The sequence below is a fragment of the Cricetulus griseus genome (genome assembly GCF_003668045.3).
Source record: "Cricetulus griseus strain 17A/GY chromosome 1 unlocalized genomic scaffold, alternate assembly CriGri-PICRH-1.0 chr1_1, whole genome shotgun sequence".
Taxonomy (NCBI): Eukaryota; Metazoa; Chordata; class Mammalia; order Rodentia; family Cricetidae; genus Cricetulus; species Cricetulus griseus.
The window spans coordinates 12,097,421-12,122,142 of record NW_023276807.1 but is presented as its reverse complement, the minus strand read 5'-3'; the positions used below and the strand labels follow the sequence as shown (position 1 = coordinate 12,122,142).

The 24,722-nt window shown below is 50.2% G+C and overlaps 1 protein-coding gene across 1 annotated transcript in view; it reads left to right on the top strand.

Moving 5' to 3' along the window:
- The window catches only part of Hs6st1 (heparan sulfate 6-O-sulfotransferase 1), a 43,136-nt gene extending 19,711 nt beyond the window's left edge, over positions 1–23,425 (top strand). Inside the window, exon 2 of the mRNA XM_027386886.2 lies at positions 20,645–23,425. Within this exon, the coding sequence (XP_027242687.1) occupies positions 20,645–21,353 (709 nt within the window). The 3' untranslated portion in view covers positions 21,354–23,425. The remainder of the gene's footprint in view (positions 1–20,644) is intronic.
- The last annotated feature ends 1,297 nt before the right edge of the window (positions 23,426–24,722 follow it).

Below are 24,722 nucleotides of genomic sequence, written 5' to 3'. Positions count from 1 at the left end.
CCTCTCTCCTGCTACTCCTCTCCTAGTAGGCCGTCCCCCCTTCCCTCCCCTTTCCCCTTTTTATGATCCCTTTCCCTAATAAAAACCCCTCTGCTTGAACCCTGTTGCATGGCATCTTTGTCTCACACGATGCTTTTCCTAAATTACAGTTTTGTTTTTAGTGATGGTGTTGTTTTTTTCGTTTTTGTTTTTTCTTTTTTTTGTTATTTTTTTGTTTTTGTTTTTGTTTTTGTTTTTTTGAGACAGGTTTTCTTTGTGTAACAACCCTGGCCCTTGAGAAACTCACTTTGTTCATCAGGCTGGCCTTGAACTCACAGAGATCCGCCTACCTCTGCCTCCTGAGTGCAGGAATTAAAGGTGTGTTCCACTATGCCCACTAACACACTGATCTGATTACGAGTTTTGTAGTAAGTTTTGGAATGCATCCTTTAACATTGCTCTTCAAGACACACATGCTTTGGTTATTTGAGATCCCTTCCACAGGACTCTAAAATGAGCGCTATACACACAGAAAATATTTCGTAGTTATGAGAGGTATAACGATCTGTGTTAATCCCATTTGTGGAAAATAAGACCACTGCCACAATTTAAAGCCAAATTTGTAGCACGCTTTAATTTAAAACTGGGCAGGTAAATGGGCTTTGGCCAGGTCCATACCCTGATTCTGGGAAATGGCCCCAATCTCGTTTTTTTTTTTTTTTTTTTTGAGATAGCTTAAGTATTTCCCATCAGGTCCAATCAGGGGCAAGCGTACATCCGACGTATTTCCTGAACAGTGAACCTTCTCCTCCCCACATGTGACCAAGCACATCGGTGCAGATGGGTCAAACACACTTGTTTAGGGGAGTGAAAACACGCGGCTTGTATTCTCCCATAAGCATTAGCCTCCGTTATTTTAGGAACTATGTCCTTGGGCAAGGGGCTTGCAGATCTGAGGCACTTTTGTTTCATGCATCTCTAAGGCATCGTAACTAAAACTTAAATTGTAATTTTGGCTCTGCTGTCTGCAGACCTGGAGTTCTGTAGTTCCTGGTCAGGACTTCTGACCCATCGACTTGAGCCCATGTCCGTTTCCCTTTGTTTGTGTATGTACCACAGTTTTCAGTATGCAAATCTTCACCTCCTTGCTTAAGTTTACCCATAATGCTGCTAAAAATACAGCTCTTTTGTTAATTTCCTTTTCAGACTGTGTATTGCTACTACATTCAACTGATTCTAAAATGTATATCCTACAAATTGCCAAGTTAAATTAGTTGTAGTTTTCTCTCCCCTCCCTTTTTTGGGGGATCTTATACATACAAACTCGTTATTCTGCAAACATAACTATTTGACTTTTCTTGTTTGGATGTCTTTTATTTCTTTTTCTTGCCTATTTCTAGGATGTCTGTTTCTAAGATTATGCTGACTAGATGGGGCAAGTGGGTTTTTGTTTATTTCTGATGCCCCCGAGTCCTTTCCCAGCAGCTTCTCCTCTCCCTAACTGGTTGCTAACAGTCGCAGAGGCCAGTTTCATAGTTGTTTTAACATACCGGTGGTCCTCACATTGCTTGTTGGTCTCCAAAGGCTAGAACTGCACACAGACAGGCCCACTTCGTTCTCAACGTCAGAGACCTAGTTCGATCAAGGTGGGCAAGGGCTGGAGAGGCTCCTCAGTCCTGGGCTGCTGGCCTGGACACCACCCAGGGTCCCTAACCCAGCCAACAGCACTTCCAGGGCAGTCAGGAGTTGAAGCAGAGCCCCCTTTGCATACTTCACAGCGGGCACTCCTCGAGGGGGGAAGGGGGATCTCCACCAGCCAGGAGGACCCTAGAGCCCTGGAGGGGTGATGGCCACAGCACTGTATCTAAGCCTTTACAGTTTGCTGTTCGCTCTTCTTTGTGAGAAAATTGTGTGTGTGTGTGTGTGTGTGTGTCTGTGTGTCTGTGTGTCTGTTTGTCTGTGTGTGTGTGTGCGGGCTTGCGGGCGTGCGTGCACACACGCCTGCCTGCCCACCTGCCTGTCTGTCTGTGTTGGCTAGTCAGTTCTTGCTTCCTTCGGAGCCTCAGGCCAGGGATGGTCACAGAACAGAAAGGGCATCTCAGGGGAAGGGAATTTAACACCTCCTAACTGCAGCCCTGCCTCCTACTCCTGAGCTTCCTCTGGACCCTGACCCACCCTGATGTGCACACCCAGAGGCTAAGACCTTAGAAGGCGTGCCCAGTCCCCCGGGTGCAGTTCTCTCAGCACCTGGAGACCCTTCCTTCCGCAGTTTCTGATCTCCAGATCTTTCTCTGCTGCTCTGACCACCCAGGGCTTCCCTACCCCTCACCCAGCGCTTGCTGAATACAGTGCGGTCTCCGCCAGTCATTTGCTCTCAGTTTTAGGGAGTGGCTTTGGGATTGTTGGCCAGTGGGCTTCATGCCAAGCCTCACCTCTGAGGCTTAACTGAGGCCTCATTCTGCCCAGGCCCCATGGGGCCAGACTAGTGGAGAAACAAAGCGGGAGAGAAAAACAGCCCAGCCCTGCCTGGTGTGCTCAGGGCCCTCAAGTAGGCCATGGCTAAGAGCAGCACTCCCTTATACAGAGACAGGTGTAGGGTGGGTCACTGGCGTGTGTGGCCTGTGCTGGCTTCAAAATAGCGTGCCGAGGTATGCTGCTGTGATACGGTGTGTGGTGCTGGGATGGGCCCTCCAAGAGGGAAATCACGGAGGCTGTGATTTAGGCAAGGGGCTACAGCTGCACTAAGGACCCAGATGCTCCCCCGGGGGAATCTCCAGGGCTCTTTTTGAGACAGACAGAACTTCCACATATGCATGCTCACGATGCAGGCAGGAAAGAGAGAACAGACTCCACAAAGTTGTCCTTATACATATGCCATGGCATGTATACACATATCCGTACACAGATGCACACCATAATAATAGCATAGATTTAATTAAAAAGGAAAATGACATGAGGCTTTTTGGGGGGGGGGGGTGAGACAGGGTTTCTCTGTGTAGCTTTGGAGCCTATCCTGGCACTTGCTCTGGAGTCCAGGCTGGCCTCGAACTCACAGAGATCCCCCTGCCTCTGCCTCCCAAGTGCTGGGATTAAAGGCGTGCACCACCAACGCCCGGCGACATGATGTTTAATAGCTGGGACCTTCCTTCCTGAGCCACTCAGAAGTGCTGGCAGGGTCATCGTGGAGGTGGTGTTTCCACAAAGGGGCACGTGACCTCAATGTCACCTGCACCCAATCTAGGGTGCAAGAGGGTCTGTGGGATAGGCCCCTACCCTGAAACATAAGAAGTCAAGATCAGTGACCCACACAGTGGGACCATGTGGCCAAAGCATGGCGTTGGAACCCTGAACTCTAGCTCTGTGGTCATCTTGTATGAGGCGAACACCTGGATGCCTCACACTCTGCAGTCAAGGCCACATGGTGCCCTGCTCCATGACTGGGTTCTCCCCTTCTCTAACCTCACGTCTCCACACAGCCCAGGGACTCAACTCCACGTTATGGGGTGCATACCCTTGTCTCTCAGCTCCTATCTGCCGTCACCTCCCCACCAGGAAGCATGGTAGCACCCTGTAGGTGCTGGTGAGCATGTCACCATCACAGGAGAAGCAGTAGTGACAAGGCCAGATAAGTCCAGGCCACGGCTGCCCTCTCTCTCACCTCCTGTCTCAGGCATCTTCTGGGTGAGTCAAGGCTTCATTTCCACTGGAACCTGTCAGTTGACACCACCCCAGTTGCCCCAGGATCCTACCCAAATGCCTGGTTAAAGTGCACTCTGATGGCTACTCCCAGGAAGTGCAGTCCCACAGCTGCTGGAAGGGAAAGCCCTTTTTCCTGGGTGAGCCTCAAACCCCGGTGTGTCTACCTACCCCTAACAGAAGTGTCTGGAGGACTGATGGGCCAGAAGCCTGAGCATTCCCACCATTGCCGGAACCTAGCTGCTCCCAGCCAGAGCAGGTCAAAGCCACGGGGCCCAGAGCCCTCCAAGCCTGTGCCTGTCCAGGCCAGCCTGGATGATCCCTCTAGATCCTCTTGGCCTGTCTTAGTGCAGTAGGAGGGCCTGGGGCACTGACTAAGCTAAATCCCTATTGTGTTTGCTCAGCCTTCTTCCCACTTCCCAATTCTAGCTGCTCCCTGTTAACTCTTTCCTTGTAGGGACTGCCCAGCCTAGTTAGTGCAAGCCTGACTTCTCAAGAAACCCAAAGATGTCCTTAAGCACCCTGCCGTGGGCTAGTGAGATGGCTCACTGGGTAAAGGTGCTGCTGGCTTGCAAGCCTAATAATCTAAATCTGATCCCTGGGACCTACACGGTGAAAGGAGAGAAATGACTTCCACACACGCCCTCTAACACACACACACACACACACACACACACACACACACACACACACACACGAATAAACACTCTATAGACAGGGCATACAACATTGCTTCTTGGAGATACCCACCCTCCAGTCAGGGTACTGGCCCCTGGAGGCCCCAAAGTCCCATGCTGCAGCCAGAGCCTCCCTGAGGGTGCTGAACTGTGCCCTGGCTGACGCACTGCTGAGCTCACTGGTGCCCAGGAGGCCAGACCAGTACAAGGAGGAGATGGCTAAGAGGGCCACTGCCACCCCTTCCACCTCCAGTCTCCAGCACTCACTGTCTCTGAACACAGACCCGGCCTTAACTGCTGGGATCCAAAGCAAGCACTGTGGGGAGTGGCCTTGGCCACCGTGTACTCGGGCTTCCTGCCGACCAGCAATGTCTACACACAGAAGGGAACCTGTGCACAGTGGTGCCCCTGACTCCTGTGTCACTTCACATCAGCACGAGGAATTAATACAGGGAGCATGGTTGTGTTTGGGCTGTCTTAGAGGAATTCTCACATGGCGGGAATTGTGTATTCCTACTTTCCTGGGGGCTGAAAACTGAAGAGGCATTCCATTTTAGCCAAGACTCCTGAATGCCTATGGAGATCTATAATCTACTAAGTGAGGAGCCCGCCACAGGGGAGTTTTCTCATTGTGGATCATCATGCACACCTGGTGTGATGCTTAATCTTGACTGTCAAGTTGTTGATTTAGAATCGCCATGGAAACCTGTTGTTGTACATGTCTGTGAGGGAGTTTCTAGATTAAGTAAGACCCATCCTCAGTGTGGGTGGCTCCATCCCATAGGCCCGGGTCCCAGAGTGATGGAAAGGAACCTGAGCGGCGGCAATCACAGTGGGCAGTCAGTCAGTCATTGATGCATCCCATCTGTGGATGTGATACGGCCTCCTGCGTCACACACCTGCTGCGTGTGATGCCTGCCCCACCATGATGGACTGCGCCTTCAGGCTATGAGCCAGAATCAACCCTTCTCCCTTTAGTTGCTTTTACCTAGAACCTGACCCAGTCACAGTACAGTGTCATGGAGATGAGTGGGCCAGAGTTTGGTTCGGGATGCTTGACATCTATGTTGTGATGAAATTGACTCTCGGTTTGTTGGCGCGCCCTTGGCTTTGTGATAGGCCCCTGAACATTGGCTCCTCCTTCCCTGTCCAGGAGAGAGCACCTGAACGTTGGATTGTCGATTACTTTAAGTTTTGATAGAAATAAGTTGCCATTTTTGTAGGAATTTCCCTTCCACAAACAGACGCACACTTTTATTTTGAAGAAAACCAAATCAGAACTGAGAAGATGGCTTAATGGGTAAAGTGCCTACCACCCAACATGAGGACCTGAGTGAGTTCCTGCGCTCGGCATTCACATAAAGAGCTAAGCATAGCCGCACAGGTCTGTAATCGCAGCACAGGGAACTCGAGGCTTCCTGGGGCTCACTGGCCAGCTAGTCTACCACACTGGTGAGCTCCAGGTTCAGTGAAAGATCCTGTCTCAAAAAAAAAAAAATAAAAAAAGGTGGAGAGTGATTGAGAAAGACACTTGTTCCTTACACACACACAAATTGGATCTTCAAGCAGTTGAAATAATGAGCTGAGGTGGTCTTTCACTTAACTGTCAGGATTTCATTTGTGCTTGTGTATGAAAACCCCTCAATCTCTAAACACACACGTGAACTTGAAGGTACATGTACATGTGTGAGAACATGACTGTGTATATGTGTGGCTGCTTTAGGTGACAGTAAGTCTCAGCTGTTCCTTGGTTTGTGATGTTAGACATTTAGGAAAGTTTGTTCTGAAATAGATTCTTTTCTCTATATTAGCCCAGTCTGGCCTCAAACTAGTGATTCTCCTGCTTCAGCTTCTCAAGTGCTAGCATTACAGACATGCATCACCACACCCAGCACTTGTAGGGAGGGATATCTTCAATTACGTTGTGTGTCGGGGTGGGCGGATGTGAGCATATAGATTCGATTGAGTGTGTGTGTATGGAGACCGGGAGACAACTGTTGATGTCATTCCTCAGGCTCCACCCACCTCGGTTTTTGAGACAGGGTCTTTTACTTGCCTAGGACTCACCAAGTAGGCTAGGCTAGCTGGTCAGAGCTTCCTAGGGATTCACTTGTCACCGTGCGTGTGTGCGTGCGTGCGTGCCTGTGAGATACCATGCAGCGTGTGCCCATGTACACACACAAGTACGCAGGAGTGCATGCATGCATTCATATATGGATGCCAGAACAGGACATTAGTATCTATCTTCCTTTATTGGCTTGAGACAGGGTCTCTCACTGAACAGATATTCACCATTTAGTCTAAGTTGGTTTAGTAGCAAACTCTCAGGAGGAGACCTGACTGTCTCTGCTCCTCGATACTGCAGTTATAGCTGCCTCACTTTTTTCATGTGTGTTAGGGAGTCAAACTCTGGTCCTTAGACTTACAGGGCAAGTGATCTCACCCGCTGAGCCCCACACCTGGCTTTTTTATGTGGTTTCTAGGTATTGAACCCACATTCTCATGCTTTCGAGACAAACCCTTTACTGAGTCACCTGCGCAGCCCAGTTCTGACTTTTTGAGATTATAGGGCAACCTGAGATCTTACGTGTGGACATTTTCTACAAAATATTTGACAAATGGTTTCCTCTCTTTCTCTTGCATGTCCTGGTACCTCCATCTCGATGGGTGATCCGTGAAAATAGGTAAGTGTATTTCAGCTCTTTCTCCTTCCTTCCATGCTGGGCTGGGCTTGGCTGAGCCTGCCTGGACCAATCCTCCTGCAAGGTGCCTTGTTGTGAGCCTCAGGAGATGCAGTATCTGTTTTTCACAAGGAAGAAACAAGCCAGAGATGTTTTATGGGGACCCTGCTGCAGCCACACAGCTGCTCAGTGGCAGAGCCCTTGGCACATAGGAGACCTGTATCCCAGTGCTGACTATTTCTTTCTGGCTGCCTCGTAAAGACTGTCAGTGATAGAGCAAGGGTGACCTGTAAAGTCAGATGCCTCTGGGGGCCTCAGTTTACCAATCCACAAGGGGCTCTAATAGTGACCAGGAGCTGGGCTAGCAAGTACCTGACAGGCTCTGCCCCTACCCTTGGTACGAGCAGAAGAGCACTTGTTGAGAAGCCGAAGCAGCCAGGTGTGGTAGGGGAGGGGGCTCCTGTCTCTAGAAAGACCAGGACCAGGGTCATTACAGGTGATAGCTTTCCCATTGTGCCCACCAAAGGTGGTCAACTCCTTCCCAGTGAACAAAGCTGGGTCAACAAAGCCCAGCTTTGGGATATTGCAGGTAATTTGGCCATGTACTATGGTTCTTTCTAGAATGGCTGTCAAGGCTATGATTTCTTTGGAGGGAAAGTAGGTCTACAATGGGGTGAGTGGAGGTGTGTGGTGGGGAGGTGTGAGCCTCCTTTTGAGGACACTGCTGGAGGTGGCTGTAAGAGAACTACTGGTAGGGTGTTGTTTAGCATTGTGGGAAAAGAGTCAGCCACCATCTTTGAGTTCAGCAAGTTGGACCTGGAGGGTGACCCCAGAAATGTAAAGATACAGAGTAGCCTTCCAGCTTTGAACATAGTATCTATGGAGCGTATTTAATTCATTGTGTGTGTGTGTGTGTATGTGCATGTACAAGCATATGTTAATCAGAGAACAACTTTCTGGAGTCCCTTTAGATAGTACACACTTTTGTGTTTTTTGGTGATAAAAAAAAAAATGGAAAACTACAAGGAAAGCAAAGAAAAATCTACCCAGGACACTAAGACCTGTGTCTCACAACTGCCATGTAGTCTCCAGGTACAGTATGTCATTGACTCTGGCTTGTAGGCCCTGAGCACTTCCAGTCCTGGCAAGGATGGTTTCTGTCAAGGTGTGGCATACTGCATGGTGCTGTGTGTGGTTATGACTGTGTGTAGCATACGTGCCTGGCACAGATAACCAGAGTTGGGCGCTGCCTGGTTAGTGGCAGAAGCAGGTGGAGACTGGCTATGGGTGGGTGCCTCGGCCCAGCCAACCATATGTACTGCACACATTGACAGAGCCCAGAACTACCCTCCTTCCAGCCTCCTTTCTCCTCTTTGGCCTGGTACTCATGGTAAGAGAAGAGGGTAGATCCAGCTTCAGGCGATCGGATGTGAAGAAGTCTGAATTCTGAGCCCCAGCCCCCACAGAGGCAAAGAGGCAGAAGGAGTTGGGTTGCCCTTCCTCCCCTGGCCCAGGTCTCCAGCTGAGTTAGCAGGTCCGTGCCCACCTCCTTCCTGCACACACCCAGCAGAGGAGCAGTGTTCTGTCACCTTCCCTTAACCCCAAAGTAGGAGTGCATGCATGCATTCAGGCAGAAGTGACATCTCGCCTGCCCAGTATCAAGAGCCAGAGAGTACCAGGCAGGTGGGCGTGAAATATGAATGAGTTACAACAGGCAACCCCTTCTCCTCTTCTCTTCCTTGGCATGAGGCCCCAGGCGGCCTCTCCTCACTAGAGGAGGCCCACTCACTGGATCCCTGCCCAGATGCCTCAGATAGATGCCAGGACAAGTCCCTCCCTATATGTAGGAGGGTACAAGTAGAGAGCACTGCTTAGGGTGTCCAGAATAATCCTGCAGCCAGACTGGCAGGGTACAGTAAGCGAGAACCCCAAATCCAGCCACTCATCCCCCCTTCTCTCAAGAGAGCTGATAATCTCACAGGCCTGGTTCAATGGGATGTCCTGCTTGAAGGCATTGATAGGGCCTACTCCTACAGCCCCTCCCTGGCTGGGCTGGGCTCCCCCAGAACCTCCCCTGAGCCCCTCCTAGCCATACTGACACCATCCAGGTTAAAACTATCGTGGATGGGCCTAATGTCCCAGTCCTCTAGGTTCCCCAGTAAGGAGCTTGCTGTAGGTCTGCCATCACGCAGAGTTGGGACTTGAACAGGTAACTAGGAAGTATGTCATGGAGATGGGGCCTCACCTGGACCTTGTCTGGGCCTCATGGGATCTGCTGTGCTCTAGGAGCTTTGAAATAGCTCTAGCTTCTCCCAGGGTGGGACCACTACTTCCCATCAGTTACCTACCTTATCCTAGGAAGAAGAGGGACTTTGGGGACCCTCATGCTGCCACCCAGATGCCCACACAATAACTCAGTTTCTCTGTGGATGCAGCTCTTTGGCAGCAAGGCCTCTCGGCAAAGCAGCCAATCTCATTTATAAAGTGAGCAAAGATTTTTCACACTCCCACTGAGCCACTAGGTGTTGCCAGCAGGAGGAGGAGGGGCATCAAGGTTCCTACAGCTGACTGAGTAACACCATACTTTCTCAGTATTTTTTTTTTAATAGTTTGGTATTTTGAAACAAGAATGAGAAATTTTATTTTACTCATGACAGGGCCCTATCCTGTCCTGCATACAGGAGCTGCTCCATGAACCCTATGAAATAGGAAAGGGATCAAAAAACCAGAGCTGAGAGGGTAGTGCTCCCTGAGGCTGGGTGAGTCCTCGTGCGTGCCCCAGAACTCAGCCACACCTGTCCCTTCACCAGGTAGACTAAGCTAGCCGGCCAGCGAGCTTCGAAGGCTCTCCTCCCATCTCACTTGCACAAAGTTTACCAATGTCTTCCATTCCCAGCTTTTTCTGTGGGTTCTGGGGATTGAACTCATCCCTGATCCCCACCCCAGTAATGCTCTTTAATGGATGCCACTCCACCAAGTCTTCGTGGGCCTAGAAGTAGATGTCTTCTGTCAGCCTGTTTAACAGCTGTAAGTGCTGAGAACTGAGTGACTCTCCCCCCCATGGGTACTCTGTCATGTTTTAGGGGATGCTTGTGCTTCCTGGAGACCGGAGATAACTTTGCTGATGAAAATGATCTGAGGCCCAAGCAGGGCAGGAGCCCTCTTAGCCAAAGCACCGATGGCCAGAGGGCTGTACTTAAATTTGCTGGCGTGATGGGCAGGTCTAGCCTTGCCATCTATTCATGTAGCTATAACCCAGGAAAGTCTCTCAGGACTCTGAGTTGAAGGAAAAGGTGTAGGTACTGACAAATCCAGGACTTATAAAGAAGAGGAGACCATGTTGCACTGGCTGGGTAAGCACCTGTGGTACGTACGGCAGATGGCAGAAACCTGAGCCAAGTGTGGCTGAGACAGATTGGGAGGACTCAAGGGGAAGAAGCCCTGGAGATGGAGGTTGAGTATCAGTGTTGGTGGCCCTGGGCATTGGACTCAGAGATTTCTAGAGCCATGGACCCTTGAATCCTCCAAACACCGAGCTGCAGGCTTAGCCGTAGAGATCTGGAGGAAGGCCCAGGGCAGGCAGCCTGCCTCTTGGCAGTAAGGTCAAGGCCAAATAGGAAGGATGGCTGTGGACCTGGCTGAGAGACCAGTACTCAGAATGAGGTTACAAGAGTGTCTCAAGGGTGGGGATGGGGCATGTCCCAGCCCTTGTCCAGCTTGGTCCGGGCCGGGTTTTCTGTAGTAAAGAGCTTCCCTGCTCTGCCTATTATCAGCCTAGAAAATGAGGCTCTTGCCCACGGTCTGTTTTTGCCATTTCCATATGTGTTTCCCACAGCCCTAGGAGGTGCAGTAAGAGCTGTATCTGCAGGAGAGGTTGCAGCTAAGCCCAGGGAGCAGCTGAGGGATCCCCGAGACTTTCTCAAGAGGGCTGGAGGCCTCCTTGGCACAGACATTGTCACCTGCACCCCAGCCACGGGCCCACCCTGCTGGCCGATGACAGGAATAAGGCCCAGGAGACCCTGCTTGCAGCCTCGCACAGTTCTGGATGTGAATGTGGCCGCTGAAGGCCACCACTTCACTCTAGAGACCTGGGCCAGGGGCTACCTCATGCCAGTGGTGGGGGGGAGTGGGGGGGTGGCAGGGGATGCCTCCTCCTGCTTTAAACTTACAGCAAAGCTTGCAACAGTGAAGTTGCATAGTAACCCTCGAGTCACCAGGGCCCATACCTGGGGGTGTCTGTGACCACTCTGTCACTGTAGGAACTGCCCAGCAGAGATGCAGAGGCATACTGCTGCTAAGCCTAAAGGTCAGAGAAACTCTAGCTCCCCCGCCCCACCCCCTTTCCCTAGGCCTGAGCTGTTAGGGTGGCAGAGACAGGCCTGCACTTCCCCATGCTGTGAGCAGATTCCAGTGTATCTGACAGCCTTGATGGCATCACCAAGAGGCACCAGGACATTGTTAGCTTTGCCCCATCATGGTATAGGAGACAGCTGGGAGGACCATTTCCCCATTTCACAGGCAAAAAAAAGTGGGCCCAGAAGGTGGCCTGCCCAGGATCCCACAGCTGAAGGCCTGGAGCCATACCCTGGGTTTAAAATAGGTAGGTTTTTGCCAGAGAAGTGACCAGAAGTGGGGAGCTAAGTGGGCTGAGACTATGACTCAGTTGCTAGAGTGGTCACCTGGTATGCGTGAGGCCCTGGGTTCAATTTCCACATAGACCAAGTGTAGTGGCATCTTCTTGTAATCCCGGCACTAGAGAAGTGAAAGAGAGGGTCAAAAGTTCAAGGCCATGGTCATTCTCAGCTACACAGTGAGATTAAAGCCAATCTGGGCTCATTAAGACCCCGTTTCAAAAACAAAAAATACCCCCAAAACAGGGGGGAGTTCTTTCCTGTGTTGGAGATGCCCTTGAACACCAGGTCTGTTGCACTGGGTCCTTAGTGTTCAGACACCTGCATGCCTTGCTGAGCAGCGGCTGCAGCATCCTGAGATGACTCAGCCTTCTGCCCTTGATTTGTGGTCCCTGCCTGGTGGCTGGACTTCATGGCAGAGTTAGGAAGGGGCAGGACAGTGTCAGTGAGTGGGGCTCATAGCATCCCTTTCCTTCATCCGCCCCACTCCATCTGCCTTTCCAGGGACACAAGGGCCCTGGGAGGGTCAACACTGCCCCCCTGTGTCCATGTCTCCCAAACATCTCCATCTTCTCTTCCTAGCGAGAAGCTATTAGGATTCCTGTCCTCAACTTGGCCTCTACAATGAGAAGGGGATGTGTGATGGGGGTGGGAGGACCTCTCCAAGCGTCTACACATGGGCAAAGATGTCCAGGGTGTATGCCCTGGCTCCTAGGACAGTACCGGATTCTGTTTAAAGTCACGCACCTGCGGCATTTTCCCTACAGGGCTGACTCAGTTTCCTTCACATTGCCCTGACTTACAGCTATTGGACCTTAGCAGAACTGACCTGTGGTGGATTTGTTTGTTGCTGTTTGCACAGAGCTGAGTTATAAACACCGCCACCCAGGCTGTGATTTGGACAGCTGTCAGCAAATTGTCCAGGCACACATTCCAAGTGGATAGATACATTTACCTGGCCTTCTGGATCACTAAATTAATTGTGTGATTATTGCTGAAGCCCTGTAGCCTTGCATCCAGGAACTTATGCTCGTACTGCATAAGGTCCTCTGTGTCAGAGACCAAAACGGGGTGGAAGTTTATGTCCCTCTCTTTAAAGGAGCCAGACACAGGCTGGCCACAGTAAGCGTGCAGCCATGGAAACTCGGAGACCCAGGCTCTTCCTCCATCTGTCTAGAAAGTTGAGCTTCTGCTTAGGGTCCAGGATGACTTCAGATACTTGGCAGTCACATCTACACTCCAGCCAGCAGGAAGAAAAGACAGAAGAGTGTCTCTGGGGACATCCTGATGGCTAGGCTTAGTCACACAACTGTATTTAGCTGCAGATCACCCCCTGGGCTTCTTCCTCCTGAGACTGTCATCTTGAGTGTCCATACATGCGTAGCTCCCTATATCTACATTGCCTTTTTGACTGTCTAAGAAGTCAGCTTAGGCTGGGGCTCTTGACGTGTCCATGTGATTTATGTAGGGCTAGCCACACACATCCCTGGGTATTCATTTCCCGTTTCTCCAGCTAGCTGCATCAGCAGATTGCATAGGTCACCAAAGAGGACCATCTAGGGCTCAGCTGCCCTCACCCTCACCCAAGATAGGATTCTGTTCTGCTGTTCCACATGGGCTGTCAGCTGTCTGTGGGGACTAATGTGGTTCTGTAATATTCGTTTAAGAACAGAATTAGACCAGGCCTAGTGGCAAATGCCTGGGATCCCAGCACTCAGGAAGCTGAAGCAGGAAGACTGATGAGATTTGACAGCCAGCCTGGGTCTACATAGTGAGTCCCTATATATATTTTAAAGATGATACAATCTATAGCCCTATAAACTGTATCATCCTTCTGACTATAGGTATCAATGTCTCACTCCATTTCAGGGTACCACAACTGAGGTGGCACATGTAAAACTCCTCCCTTTGTTTCAGGCTCTGTGTTGTAGGACCCATGGCTGACAGCCTGGCCTTCAAACACCTCTGGTTGGTCTTACAGAGAGGCTCACCTTGGAGAAGCCAGCAAGAAATGTGCCCTGAGAAGGAATGTTTGTGCCTGCTGTGTGTGTGTGTGTGTGTGTGTGTGTGTGTGTTTCCATGTTCATATGTGCATGGATACACACGTACATTGCCTGTAGAAGCCAGAAGTCAACCTCAGGTATGATTCCTAAGGTGTTGTCCACCTTGGGTTTTTGAGACAGGGTTTCTCACTGGACTGGAACTTACCAAGCGGACTAGACTGGAGTCTTTCACGCCTCAGAGATCACCTGTTTGTTTCCCCGGCTCTGGGACCCAGGACTGTATAGTACACCCTGTCAATCTAGGCTTGATTGTGTGTCTGTAATCCAAGCAGTTAGAAGGCTGGGACAGAAAAACCATGACGAATCTGAAGCCAGCTAGATGCTACAGTGTGAGACCCTGTCTCCAAAAAAATTAGGAGGGAGGAACAAAGGAAAAAGAACAGTGTAATTACCATTTCAGGCTTACCAGATTTTACTGAACTATAAAGTTATGTTAAGTTTGAAACTTTTTGTAATAAAATATTAGAGAGGAAAAATCCCTTACCTCACTGTCTTGAGACACCATTGAATAGGCCATTCCCCCTCTAGGAGGTGTTTTTTGTTTTTGTTTTTGTTTAATATTATATATACAGTATTCTGTCTGCATGTATCCCTGCAGACCAGATCTCATTACAGATGGTTGTGAGCCACCATGTGGTTGCTGGGAATTGAACTCAGGACCTCTGGAAGAGCAGCCAGTGCTCTTAACCTCTGAGCCATCATCTCTCCAGCCCTAGGAGGTGTTTTATCTGAGCATGTGCAGACTTTACAGAACTGTGACCACAGTGAAGCTGCCCCTGCTCAGGTGGCCGTGGGCATGTGTGTCTAGGCTGCAGGAGTCTGCTCTGTGGCTCTCTGGCTTCTTCTGTTTTCTGTCTCTCCAGGAAAGACAGCATCAGAGTCAGTGAGTATCCTCTGAGGGTTTTGTCACCTTAACTACTTTTCTCAATAAAGTGACAAAAGCATAAAAGGGGAGGCTCTTGGCTCTCAGGTCAAGGTTCATCATGACAGGGAAGGCACTGTAATAAGGTTCAGGGTTTCTGTCTGGTCTCTGTGCATCTTCAGTCGGGAAGCAGAGGTGATGCAAATGCTCTGTCATTTCCTCCATGTGTTTATCAGTTGGTGCCACTTCAGTTAATCTAATCTAGGAAACACCCCCCCCCCAACCACCACCGACCCCACCATAACCAGAGGCTTGTCTCTTCAGTGATTCTAGATTCTTGCCAAACTGACTACTGATATTAACCATCACACATGGCACTGTCACACCCCTCTACAGGGTAAACACTGTTTTGGAGGTAGAATTACCTAGCGTAAGCTCCTTACCAAGCCACAGCATCCTGTCCCTCCTTCATCCAGGTTCTGGACTTCCTACAAGCCTGAAGCCAGTTAGCTAGGTTAATTAATTGGTTGGTTGGTAGGTTATTTGATGGATGATTGGTTGAAAATTTTAGTCAATTGGTTGAGATGAAGTCTACAATGTATTCCCCAACCTGGTCTCAAAACATCTGGGCTCAAGTAGTTGCTCTGCCTTAGTCTCACCTCTGAATGGCATCTCAGAAGAGTGAGGAATGGGTAGATGCAGGCACAGTGTGGGTTAGATCAATACCCTGAAACAGAGGAGGAACATGAAGCCCCGTCCAGCAGCCCTGTGGTCCACAAGAGGAAAAGGTGAGGGTGGGGGCAGCACTGTCCTCCACTAAAGTAAAGCTCTTGATCCTGGGGAATCTGAGACCACATGGTCTTTGAGGTGTTGCAAATGCATCAGTAAAGGGTGAGCTCTCTCAGTTGCTGGATAAAGACAGTAGGGATGGGTAGCCACTGAAAGTATGTCTACCAACTCTCAGTGTCTTTACAGTGAAGACTGGCTTGGGGTGTGGCTCGGTTGACAAGGTGCTTGCCTAGCATGCACAAGAAGGTGGGGTCAGTGCCAGCACCATATAACCAGATGTAGTGATGCATGCATTCCAGCAATGCCAGCACTGGGTGGTGGGGATGGGGGGGGGGGGGGTCAGTTCAAGGCCATCCTTAGCTACTTAGGGAGTTTGAAGACTAGAGACTAACTTAAATTGTCAAAAAGGAACCTACCCTATCTATAGATAAGAGAAGCAGGATTATACTGATTAGAGGAGTTACAGGAGAGGAGGGCACTCTATAAAAAGAGCTTGTTGCTTCCTGCTACTGGATTGGCTAGGTTAGTAGTTCTGGGATTTATATGTAAATAAGGCATGATGATAAGTGCCTGCCATCTCCACATTGAAATCGGAGTCAAGATTTCAATACTCATTCAGGAATGTAAAAATAGTGGGTTTTCCCTAAGCTGTTACCCAATTCACTTTCCCTTTTTCTGATTTCCCCTAGCCTCATCCAGCTCTTGTAATACGATTTGGGACATGTTGGGGTTTTTATTCCTCATGGTTTTCAGCAGTCCCCTGATTCTGAGACCAGTTCCCAATCATTTATAAGTATTGTGAGTGTCACCTAAACTAATTTGGGGTAAGATTCTGGTTTGCTCTGTCCCCACAGAGGCAATAGGAGGTATCAGAAACTCTAACCCTGGAAGTTGGTCTTTTCTAACCCCTGGCTATCCTCAAACTTGCCATGTAACTGAGGCTGGCTTTGAACTTTGGTTTATTTTTCTTCGAAGATTAAGGCAAAGGGAGCTTTGTTTGTTTTGTGTGTATGCAACTTGTCTCTGTGTGTGTTTCAAGTGTGCATGCGTTTGTGTGCACATGTGTGTGGAAGCCTCAAGTTGGCATCAGGTATTTTCATTGATCTCTCTCTCCTTCATCTGTTAAGAGAAAGTCAGTTGAACCCTGATCTCACAGATTAGCTGATCAGCCTACTCAGCAATGTCCTACATCCATCTCTCATAGGCCAGGTGGCCTGGCCTATGACTTTTTTTGCATGGATTTTGGTGATCCATAGTCCTCAACTGGCAAGGAGTTTACTGAGCCACATCTCAACCTCTCGATCCCTCTCCACCACCCCCAACCACACCATGGTGTGTGCAGGTGTCTCAACTATGTGGGTACATGTAGAGGCCAGAGTTTGGCACTTGGATATCTTCCTCTGTGACACTCCAGCTCACATTTTGAGATAGGGCCTCACAGGCCCTGGGGTCCACCTGTCTCTCCCATTGCCCTATAACCCCAGTGCTGGGATTATAGATGTATGCCTGGCTTTTTAATGTTGGTGCGAGGGACCCAAACTTGAATTCTCGTGATTGCATGGCAAGCCCTCCTGGTTCTTCTATAACCTAGAAAGACTCTGTGATCTGGCCTTGCCTTGGTCTCTGGTCGTCACCACAGGCCCTTCTGAGGTCAAAACCATATGCCTCTAGTCCTCTCAAAAGCCTCTCTGCCCTGCCCTGTTTGGGACTGCTACCCAAGGCCCAGGGACTGACACCTCCCAGCCTCCCATCAGGACTGGCACTTGGGTATCGTTGGACCTACCTGCCCAGGCTAGAGAACTAGTTAGGAACCAGTGTTCTTCCTGAGTCCTTGACAACTCCTCAGTGGACAGGTGTCAGTGTGACTTCTGTCAGGCCAGGTCCTACCCCTTCATGTCCATCATCCAGTATTTCTATAGAGGTTTGGAGGTAGCCTTCACATGGTGATCCCAGATCCTGTTAAGGGAGCTCACCCTTCCCCAGTGAGAAATTCTATCCTTGGAGATAAGGGCAAAAACTCTAATTAGCACTCACCTGTAGCCTCCAGCTGTTCCTTAAAGAGACCCAGCCTCGGTCAGAAGTATTTCATGGTCTTTACAGAGATAGACATCATCAATCTTGTCTAAATGACCATTCAAGGGTGGTTCCTTCATGACTTTCCTGGAGGTGATTTTTTTCCCAGAGCTAAGTGAGTTTTGCTGAAGATGAGATTTGCAGGTTTCTAGTTAGAACTTGCTGTCTAAGCAGGTTTGAGTAGTGGTCACTGTTCAAGAGAGAAGATACTGCTTTCAGAAAAGAGGGAGGGGGCAGGCAGGTTCACACAGGCAGAAGTAGCAGGGTTAGCTCTGTTGTCTCAGATCAGAGGCGGGGTCCCTCTTCTGTGCTTACTCAGGTGTCCCCTAATATTTCCTAAGTAAGCTTGCCAGCCATACTTACTAATATTAAAGCTTGCTATGTCCCTTTTTCCCTTCAGTCCCATCAGCAGTCACCCCCACTGATCCCAGGTGGCACCCGGAAGCTGGCAGTGTGGGGCTGGACTTGGTGAGGAGGGAGCCCAACCCTAGGCCACCCTTAGCTCCTCTCCCCCTTGGCCCAGGTTTGCCACCCCTCTGGTTGACATGGCACTGAACACACTTTGCAGTGATGGTTCACCTAAGCATGGTGTGGACAGGACTACGAAGGAAGGAAGGAAGGAAGGAAGGAAGGAAGGAAGGAAGGAAGGAAGGAAGGAAGGAAGGAAGGAAGATCTCACAGTCTTCTTGCCCCTCACCCACCCCCACCCCCACCCCTTGGCCCTGGGCAGTGTCAGCTGCCTAGAATGACCTAGACTGGTGGGAACAGACCAACTTTCTCAGAATTACAAGGCGATAAGAATCAGGACCTGGCCTGGGGACATTAATTGCAGCCCTTAACTGCAGAGGTGTTGTCTCAAGGGGCCTCCATGGCACATTATCGCTGCCAGTTACCGCCTGGGGGCCTGGCTGTGACTTCATGGTTGCAGCCACGTATAGAAAGGCCTCCTACCTCCCCATCATTTGGGTGACCACCACATGCCCCATTCTGCTGAGCCCCAGATTTGTCACTGTGTAGACTATGTATCCAGGGATATGCCCTCGAGGTCAGTGTACCATGGACACCTTATAGGCTAGGACTGTGGTTTACTCTGTGCTCACAGCAGCACAAGTGGCCAGCCACCTTGAGAGGGTACCATTTGTCAGGGAGTCCCTGAGAGCAGAGCTGCTTCTGTGTACGTCCCCAAAGCTCTCTGTGACAAAGCCAACTATCCAGATGCCAGAACTAGGTAGGCTATGTGTTCCTTTCAAGAGAGCAAGTGAGGTGTGTGTGTGTGTGTGTGTGTGTGTGTGTGCGCGCGCGCGCGCGCACGTGTGCATGAGGGGTGTGTGTTGGAGGCAGTTTGTGAGTCCTGGGAACGGAATTCAAGTCCCCTGAAGAGCAGTGTATGCTCATAACCACTGAGCCATCTCTCCACTCCAACCTGTTTTCTTTTCCTTCTTTCTTCCTTTATCTCTTTCGTTCTCCCTTTTTCTTTCTTTCTTCAAGATGGGGTTTCTCTGTATTACAGCTTTGGCTGTCCTGGAACTCTCTCTGTAGACCTGACTGGCCTCGAACTCCTGTTTTCTTTTTTAATAAAAATTGTATTTATGTGTGGGTGCCCACTGATACCAACAGAGGGTACCAGAACCTCTGGAGCTGGAGTTATAGGTTAGTCAGGATATGGGTGTGCGGAACTGATCGGGTTCTCTACAAGAACAGCAAGTATTCTTAACCACAGAGCCGTCTCTCTTTCCTGTTTCCTTTTCTTTTTCCTGAAGTGCTTGGGGCACATAAGGGCTTGTATCATGTCTGTGAGAAATAATTCACAGTAGTGAAGACCTATACTCTTGCTATCCTGAGAGCATCCCTTAAGGATGGTGTCCTAGGGCCACTGTAAACACCCTGGGCCTCCTCTGTCTTGAATTTCCAAGTATACATCTCACTACAGTGAAATCACTTACAATGATTTCAACATAAACACCTATCACTTAGAGTAGTTTCTGGGGTTTCCTTAAAGATTTATTTTGTTATTTATGTGTATGCATGTGTCTCAGTATATGTGTGTACCTGTGGGGGGGTAGGATCTCAGAACTCCCAGAATTGGGGTTACTAGCAGTCGTGAGCCACCTGACTGGAGTCCTGGGGACTGAACTTGGGTCCTCTAGAGGAACAGCAAATGCTTTTAACCTCTAATCCATCTCTAACTCCAGGGTTTTTATTTCTGAAAATTTTATAAACATTGTTATTATACCGTGAGAAAACCTTCCCCCTGACACCAATCCATACAATAAGCCAGTGACCATCCAGATAGGAGATACCGTGCTTCACAGACCCTAGAGGGGATGGTGGGACTTTCCAGGGTGCCTGGCCTGCTTCTGAAGTCGGGGTGACATGAGCCATGGGATGGGCTGTGGCAGATTCTTGGTGTGGGCAAACAGACCTGGGGGCTGCTGGCTGTCCAGCTGCACAGGACTCATCCAGGAAGAAGGCAACCCTGTCACTGTGCCATGGCCTGACCCTAGAGCTGCCATCTGCTCAGTACTGATGGGCATCTGACATCAAGGACACAGAGGCCCCCACACAATGTGGCAACGAGGTATATAGGTCCCAGGCACAGGCCAGATGGGCCTCATTCAGTTCCAGCCTTTGACCATCTGATCCACGAAAGAAACATTGTCCATCCCCTCCTTCCTATGATCAGAGCAGCCCCTGCCTCCAGACTGCTCTCCATCCTGGGAGTCTTCCCGGACATGGCCCGAGTCTTGTCAGCCCTCAGGAGCTCCAGGGTACAGGCCATTGGAGGACCCAGAGCTATTGTGGGGGCATCCTCTGCAGTCTCTGCATATAGTTAAGGGGCCAGCCCTCTTTTGTCAGAACTATCACTCCTGTGGCTTTCGGGATGTCTGGTGGCAGCTGCTGGGGCCTCCTCATTCCCTCACTAAGATGCATCAGCAGAGCACCTGCTGGGGACAGGGGCAAGAGGGAGCTGAGGCCAGGCACTACAAGGCATGCCCTTGGCAAGTTCCTTCCCTCAGACCGCAGGATTTTCTACTCAGAAGTGAATGGTAGAGCTGAGAGCTTGTGCTGCTGCAACTGGAATCGGCTGGTGTCGCTTGCCCAAGGGCCCATGCTAAAGAGCCAAAAGCGCCACAGCTCTATCCCCTCTACCTCTCACAGTTCTTACTGAGCTCTTGCCCCCTTCTCATTGTAGGAAATTCTACTACATCACTCTACTGCGAGACCCAGTATCCCGCTACCTGAGTGAGTGGCGACATGTACAGCGTGGAGCCACGTGGAAGACCTCACTGCACATGTGTGATGGGCGCACACCAACTCCAGAGGAGCTGCCGCCCTGCTACGAGGGCACAGACTGGTCAGGCTGCACGCTGCAGGAGTTCATGGATTGCCCTTACAACCTGGCCAACAACCGGCAGGTGCGCATGCTGGCTGACCTCAGCCTGGTGGGCTGCTACAACCTGTCCTTCATCCCCGAGAGCAAGCGGGCCCAGCTGCTGCTGGAGAGCGCCAAGAAGAACCTGCGCGGCATGGCCTTCTTCGGCCTCACCGAGTTCCAACGCAAGACGCAGTACCTATTTGAGCGGACGTTCAACCTTAAGTTCATCCGGCCCTTCATGCAGTACAACAGCACGCGGGCGGGCGGTGTGGAGGTGGATGAGGACACCATCCGGCACATCGAGGAGCTCAACGACCTGGACATGCAGCTGTATGACTATGCCAAGGACCTCTTCCAGCAGCGTTACCAGTACAAGAGGCAGCTGGAGCGCAGGGAGCAGCGCCTGCGCAATCGCGAAGAGCGCCTCCTGCATCGCTCCAAGGAGGCACTGCCACGGGAGGACACGGAAGAGCCAGGTCGCGTGCCCACCGAGGACTACATGAGCCATATCATTGAGAAGTGGTAGTGGTGGCCGGGGCAGAGAGTGATGGGCAAGATTTAACGGGGAAAGAAATGGGGCCTACAGTCCTTGCTGTTTGGTGTAGAGGGGAGCGTGCTAGTAGGATACCCTAGACCTTGACGGGCAGGGTAGGACCTCTGTCTGAGGCAGGTGGCCTCCTTGCTCTCCTTGCCCCCCCCCCATGTCACACTTAAAACTGATGAAAATTTGAAAAAGACTGTCGAGGGGACAAGTCTGCTCAGCCGAGAGCCCCACACCTACTATGCACGCACTGGCCCCAATGACCAGCCCCTCTAGGAACATATGACTAGCTCCTAATAGTTCCTCTAAAGCTCCTTGGCCTCTGGGGACCCTAATAACCCAGAACCTTAGGGAGCCTTTTCCTTGAGAACACAGCGAATCTCTGAGGTGTCCTCAGACTTGGAGTTCCCCCTCTTTACCCATCAAAGCTGCTTTCAAGGTTAGGGTCAGCCCCAGCTATGGTACCTGGCTGCTGCACTCTCTGGGCCATGATCAAAATCCACAGGCCATCCTGGCTTTGGGGAGCCAGGCTCAGGCAGGAAAGAGATGGACACCGAGAGTCGTACCCCCTCCCATCCCTGTGCTTTCTGATTCACTGCCCCCAGCCCTATCACTGGGACATTTATACAAGGGCTTGTGTGCCACTGTTCCCACCATACCAGCAATCCGTAAGTCCCATGCATAAAAGCATCCATTGGCTGGGATGCAGGGCCACACCAACCGGAGTTGACAGTGAATGGCCAGGATGGGGACTTTCCCATTCTCAGCTAAGGTTGGAAGGAACAGCTCTGAATGACCTTTCGAGGGCCTGTATGCACAACCCTCCCCTCCCTGCATCTTCCTACCCTTCAGAGTCCCACCAGGCTGTTTCCAGCAGCTCCATGGGCCAGCCAGTGACCCTACTAGAAGCCATGTTGCATATCTGTTTTTAAGCACTTGCCTTGGTGCCCTACCCCTTGTGCTCTCTAGGAGGCCCTAGTGGGCCACCACTCAGTGGCGGTGTCATGACTTTTTCAGTCCATATGCATGCAGACAAGGGGTGGGTCACCACAGACAAGAGTGGGGGCCATATGTAGCATAGCAATATTCCAGATGTTGGCAGGCATAACTCCTACCCCAGAGCAATGACTTAATCTTCAATTGTGTGGTATACACTCAGGCACCAGGACTTGACCTTGGGGTCCACAGGCAAGATGAGTTCTGGTGGGCACTGTCCAGCCCAGTCCAGGGCCACCTTCATGGTGAATGATCACACTGAGGAGATGGGTAATAAGATGAGTTAGGTGGCCAAGGTCACCATGCGAGGGATTGGCTTAGATGCTCAGTTTAGAACAAATATACTTCTGAGAGGAGCGTGGGGCATATTTGGGGAGCCCTGGGGACTTTCACAGGTCATGTTGGTTGCTGCCAGCTTCTGTCAGGAAGTACCCCAGCTCTACATCTTCCTATTCTATACATATTGGAATAAGTTTTAACTTACACCCCGCCATCCTGACTCTCACGGAAGCACGGGTCACTTCTCTGTCTCTGCTGCATTTGAAAACTAGTCCCTCCCATCTCAGGCCAACGCCAGACTGAGGAATCCTCAGTCCCTCGACTGTCCACCCCTGCCTAAGGCTCAGGCCACCAGCTTTGGGGCACAGCTTCCTGGTACTCACAGCATCTCAGAACAGGGTGCTTCCCCATCCCTACAGCTCCAAGGACCCTGCCTACCCAGGGGCATCTCCTGGAGCTGAGAAGCCAAGCAAGTGCAGCAAGATAGTAACTCAGTCCCGAGGCACCTTGCTGCCCTACCGACACCCCCTCCTGGAGTGGGAAGCAGGGACCGCAGGACTGTCCAGGCAACGTGTCTGAACTGGAACTGTTCCACTTGAACCCAGGAGCTTTAAAGCTTTATTTATTTATAGCTTCTTATTAAAAAATAAAAAGTGTGGAGGAGTCTTTCGGTTATTCGTACAGAGCGATGAATTGATGGAAAAGCAACTGGTTGTCTTCTAATTGTCTTTGTCTAGGTGGAGAATGAACATTAGCAGATGAAATAAACCCTGAAAAGGTCACCGTGTGCTGTGGTCTGTGCTAATCCCTCCCAGGCATGGCAACTGCCTACATCATAGGCCTAGGGGAGGGGGCTGCTGCATAGGTGCGGGTGGCCTGGCACAAAGTGAGGTGCTGGGTAAGTAAAAACACTCAAACCACAACGGGTAGAAACATTCATCATTATTACAGCGCGTGGGCAGGTGACACCAGGTAAAAGGGGGGCTGTCACCAACAGCAGTGTCAGTACCATCTGCCACCACTTCCTCTGCTCAGCTTTAACTTGGAAATTTTTCAAATGGCAAAGGGAAAGGTGGCTCTAAGGATGTGGCTCATTTGGCAGAGTATTTGTCTAGCATGCAGGAAGCCTAGGTTTGATTCCCAGCACTCAGGAGGTAGAGGCAGGAGAATCACCTCAAGGTCATTCTTGGTGACAGCAAGTCTCAAGTCAGTTGTATAGAACCCTCTCTCAATAAAACTAAGCTTACTCTTCATTATAAGAAACTACAAGATGGGGCTGGAGAGAAGGCTCAGAGGTTAAGAGCACCGACTGCTCTTCCAAAGGTCCTGAGTTCAATTCCCAGCAACCACATGGTGGCTCACAACCATCCGTTATGAGATCTGGTGTTCTCTTCTGATGTGCAGATATACATGGAAGCAGAATGTTGTATAAAATAATAAATAAATAAAATCTTTAAAAAAAAAAAAAAAAGAAAGAAAAGAAACAAATTAATAGAAAAGATTCCAGGGGATGGAGAACTGGCTCAGGACCCGGGAGAGCACTGATTGTTCTTCCAAAGGGCCCGGTTCAATTCCAGCACCCACATAGCAACTCACAACTGCCTGTAATTCCCGTTCCAGGGGATCTGACACTCCACACAGACAGACAGACAGATGTGCTGACCACCAATGTACATTTTTTAAAAATTTAAAAAAAAAAAAGATTTCATGTTGAAAGAATGAGAACTAGCCAGGTAGTGGCGTACATGCCTTTAATCCTAATACTTGGGAGGCAGAGGCAGGTGGAGCTCAGTGAGTTTGAGGCCATCCTGGTCTGCAAAGTGAGTTCCAAGATAGCCAGGACTGTTTCACAGAGAAACCCTGTCTCCAAAAACAAAACAAAACAGAGAAAGAGCAAGAGAGCAAGAACTGTTCTAAGAGACCATCAGTTCTATGTTAGTTCCTTATCTGTTGCCAGTAACTCAACCCCATAACTGAGTTATAAAGAATAAAGGTTTGCCAGGTGTGATGACATGTATCAGTAATCCTGAAAGAAAGAAAAAGAAAGAAAGGAAGGAAGAAAGAAAGAAGGAAGGAAGG